Source organism: Vespula pensylvanica, chromosome 11 (assembly GCF_014466175.1).
Source record: "Vespula pensylvanica isolate Volc-1 chromosome 11, ASM1446617v1, whole genome shotgun sequence".
Taxonomy (NCBI): domain Eukaryota; kingdom Metazoa; phylum Arthropoda; class Insecta; order Hymenoptera; family Vespidae; genus Vespula; species Vespula pensylvanica.
Genome location: NC_057695.1, coordinates 5,758,199 through 5,761,201, shown reverse-complemented (window position 1 = coordinate 5,761,201; position 3,003 = coordinate 5,758,199). Strand labels below are relative to the sequence as shown.

The following is a 3,003-nucleotide window of genomic DNA, read 5'->3' as shown; positions in this document are numbered from 1 at the left end:
GGAGAGGAAATAATAAAGCTCAGCGAACGAAACTCTGAAATGTCATCTTCCTTAACGCAATGGAAAGGACGGATCGGTAAAGATATATCGTTTGAAAAGTTTCGGAACTAGATAATTATCGGAAAGACTTATTTGTTTTACGTATTATTACCTATCTCATTGTGATATTACGTTAAATGTTCGTAACCATTTATTATTACGAAATATCTGCTGATAATATTGGAGAAATAATTAATCAACGAATTGGACCATTCAACGAGATCCTTAATATCATTTAAATAATTTAAATTAGCAAAAATCTTCCTCTCGGCTGTTATAGAGTATGTATCTTCTTCTATTTATTGATTTTTTTCTTTCATCTTTTAATGTAATTTTTGTTTTTTCTTTTAGTTCTTCCTTTCCTTGAACGTTGATTCTATTCTTTTATTATTATTTTTCTTTCCTTTTTCTTCAAAAAATATATCAACATAATCAATACGTAATTTATATCTCAACATAATTAATATCTTAGTGATCTTCTTAAATATACATTCTTAAAATAGTAATAGAAATATTAATTATATCCTTATTGATATTTAAAATATTGACTCCGTTAATTTTCATTCTGTTCCTTAAACGAACCGTTTATTTGCCGAATTGTTTAATTCAACAAAAAAAAGCAAAGAATATTGGTAAAATTACTTTCATCATTTGATATTATTCATTATTCTACGGTCATAAAAATTTCGATCATTTAGTTGTATTTAGTTTTATTTTAAATATAACAATATCGATCGAATCTTCTTCGGCACAGTAATTAGAAAAAAATGAAAATTCCAAAAGTCGATTTAATCGTTTTCGCTTGTGAATGGCTCACGCAACAGCTACATTTCTTCTATTATAATTAATTTAACAATATGAATAATGCATTATAATATTTTGATATAGAATGAAATGGAATATAAATGCCCTAATTACATGTACGTTATATTTTACATACAATATATCCAACGTAAGAATAGTTATAAATATATTTGAGTGTAGTATCGTTACCAGTATAATAATAATCAGAATTCTTTTTTCAGCTGTATTATCGATATTGATAAATATCCTTGTTTGTGCTTTTCTTATTCTCTCTTCTGTTTGTAATCTATAGATAATCTGTGAATGATATAATTTTGATCTTGTTATATAAGATAGAATTACGATCGGTAATCTCTATATAAATGGGGTAATTACATGAAATATAATTAAAAAAAGAAAGAAAGAAAAGAAAAACAAGAAATATCTAAATATAAGTTCTATCAGTCGAAAATATATTAATTTTAATTTTCTTATTTTGATCGATGATCACCGAAAAATAATATTCGAATACGAGTTTAGGACAATACACTGTTACCAACGTTCTTTAGATTGTTATTTAACTGTTAAAAAGAGGAAAAAATTTTCTGGACAATTGTTCTATTTCTAAAATGTATTATCGGTCCACTATTTTACTGACCGACGGTCTTAAAAATTGTTTTTCCACCAAGTAAAAATGGCGCGTTGTTTTCTATTTTCAATATCGCCATTATTCTCAAATCGTTATCAGTAATGGTAATATTAACGTAAGGGCGTGATTTTAAAATCGAGATCGGATTATTGTGAGAGTGCAAAATATTAAACTATCCTCTAAGTATTCAACACGTAAAATTATCCGCACGATCGAACTTAATTGTTCTTTTAATTTTATAAAAAGAAAATAATAATAGTGAGAGTAATAAAGAATAATAGTACAAAGAATATTTCGTTTTATTGTATTGGAAGTGTTCTTCAAATATAGTTATCGACGATTGAAAATTTTAATTGTTTCTTGTAATAATATTATGAAAGTGATCGAAGGAAATGTTTGTTAATCAGGGTCAAGTGTATTTAATTAAAGTTAAGTGTGTGTGTTTATTTTTTTTAATAATAAAAATAATTTTTATTATTTGTATATTATATATCATTGTCGAGAACAAGAACTGCCTATATTTCTTTGTTTTAGCTACACTGCATAATCAAATTTCTACTATATACATCTATCTTGTTCTCTAATTTATATTTAAAATTTATTATTATATGTTATTGTTTAGTAATAAAATATTTTTTTTATTTTTAGATAAATGAAAAAATTCCATTACTAAAAGATATTCAAAGAAATATGGCAAAAAAAATTGTTGGATATTCTCAAAAAAAGCTTGTTTCTCAAAATGGGCATACAATTAAAGCAAAAAGGTTTCTTCAATACATTGCAAGTTTCTCAGCGTCACTAGGAGCACTAGCAGCAGGAATGTCGGTATCATGGACTTCAAATGCTGGTATAAATGGTGCCAATATAGCAAGGGTATATAATATTTCCATTACCGGAGAAGAGTTTTCATGGATTGGATCACTCACAGCACTTGGTTCTGCAGTATCATGTGTACCAATCGCTATTCTTGCAGATATAATAGGCAGAAAGTATTCTATGCTAATACTTGTAATTCCTTTTACTATTGGCTGGCTTTGTATTATTTTTGCAAAATCTATCGCTTTATTTTACGTTGGAAGGTTCTTGACAGGTTTCAGCGGTGGAGCTTTTTGTGTGACAGGTCCTATGTATACTTCAGAAATAGCTGAAAGTGAAATTCGTGGAAGATTAGGTCTATATTATCAGTTATTTATCACTGTTGGTAGTTTAACGGTAAAGATTCTAAATTTGGGTGTAAATATGTTTGAATTATCCGTTATATCTGGGTTTGTACCGATAGTCTTTGGTATAACATTCTTCTTCATGCCAGAAACTCCTGTATATTATTTAATTAAAGGAAATGAAGATGCTGCTAGAAAAAGTTATATTAAATTTAGAGGTCCTCACTATGATATAGAACCAGAATTAAGTATGCAGAAAAGAATAATAGAAGAGACTAATAAACACAAAGTATCGTTTTTAACTTTATTGAAAACTAAAGCTTGTAAGAAAGCCATATTAATATCGTATGGTCTTATGGGATTTCAACAATT

At 27.2% G+C, this 3,003-nt stretch overlaps 2 protein-coding genes across 3 annotated transcripts in view; both read left to right on the top strand.

Annotated features, from left to right (window-relative positions):
- The window catches only part of LOC122633036, a 20,536-nt gene that overhangs the window by 3,671 nt on the left and 13,862 nt on the right, over positions 1–3,003 (top strand). The window lies entirely within an intron of this gene.
- On the top strand, positions 60–3,001 carry LOC122633107 (facilitated trehalose transporter Tret1-like; the record flags this gene model as incomplete). Its single annotated transcript, XM_043820649.1, has 2 exons — positions 60–320; positions 2,120–3,001. A coding segment is annotated over exon 2 (840 nt), but the record flags the coding sequence as incomplete, so codon positions are not given.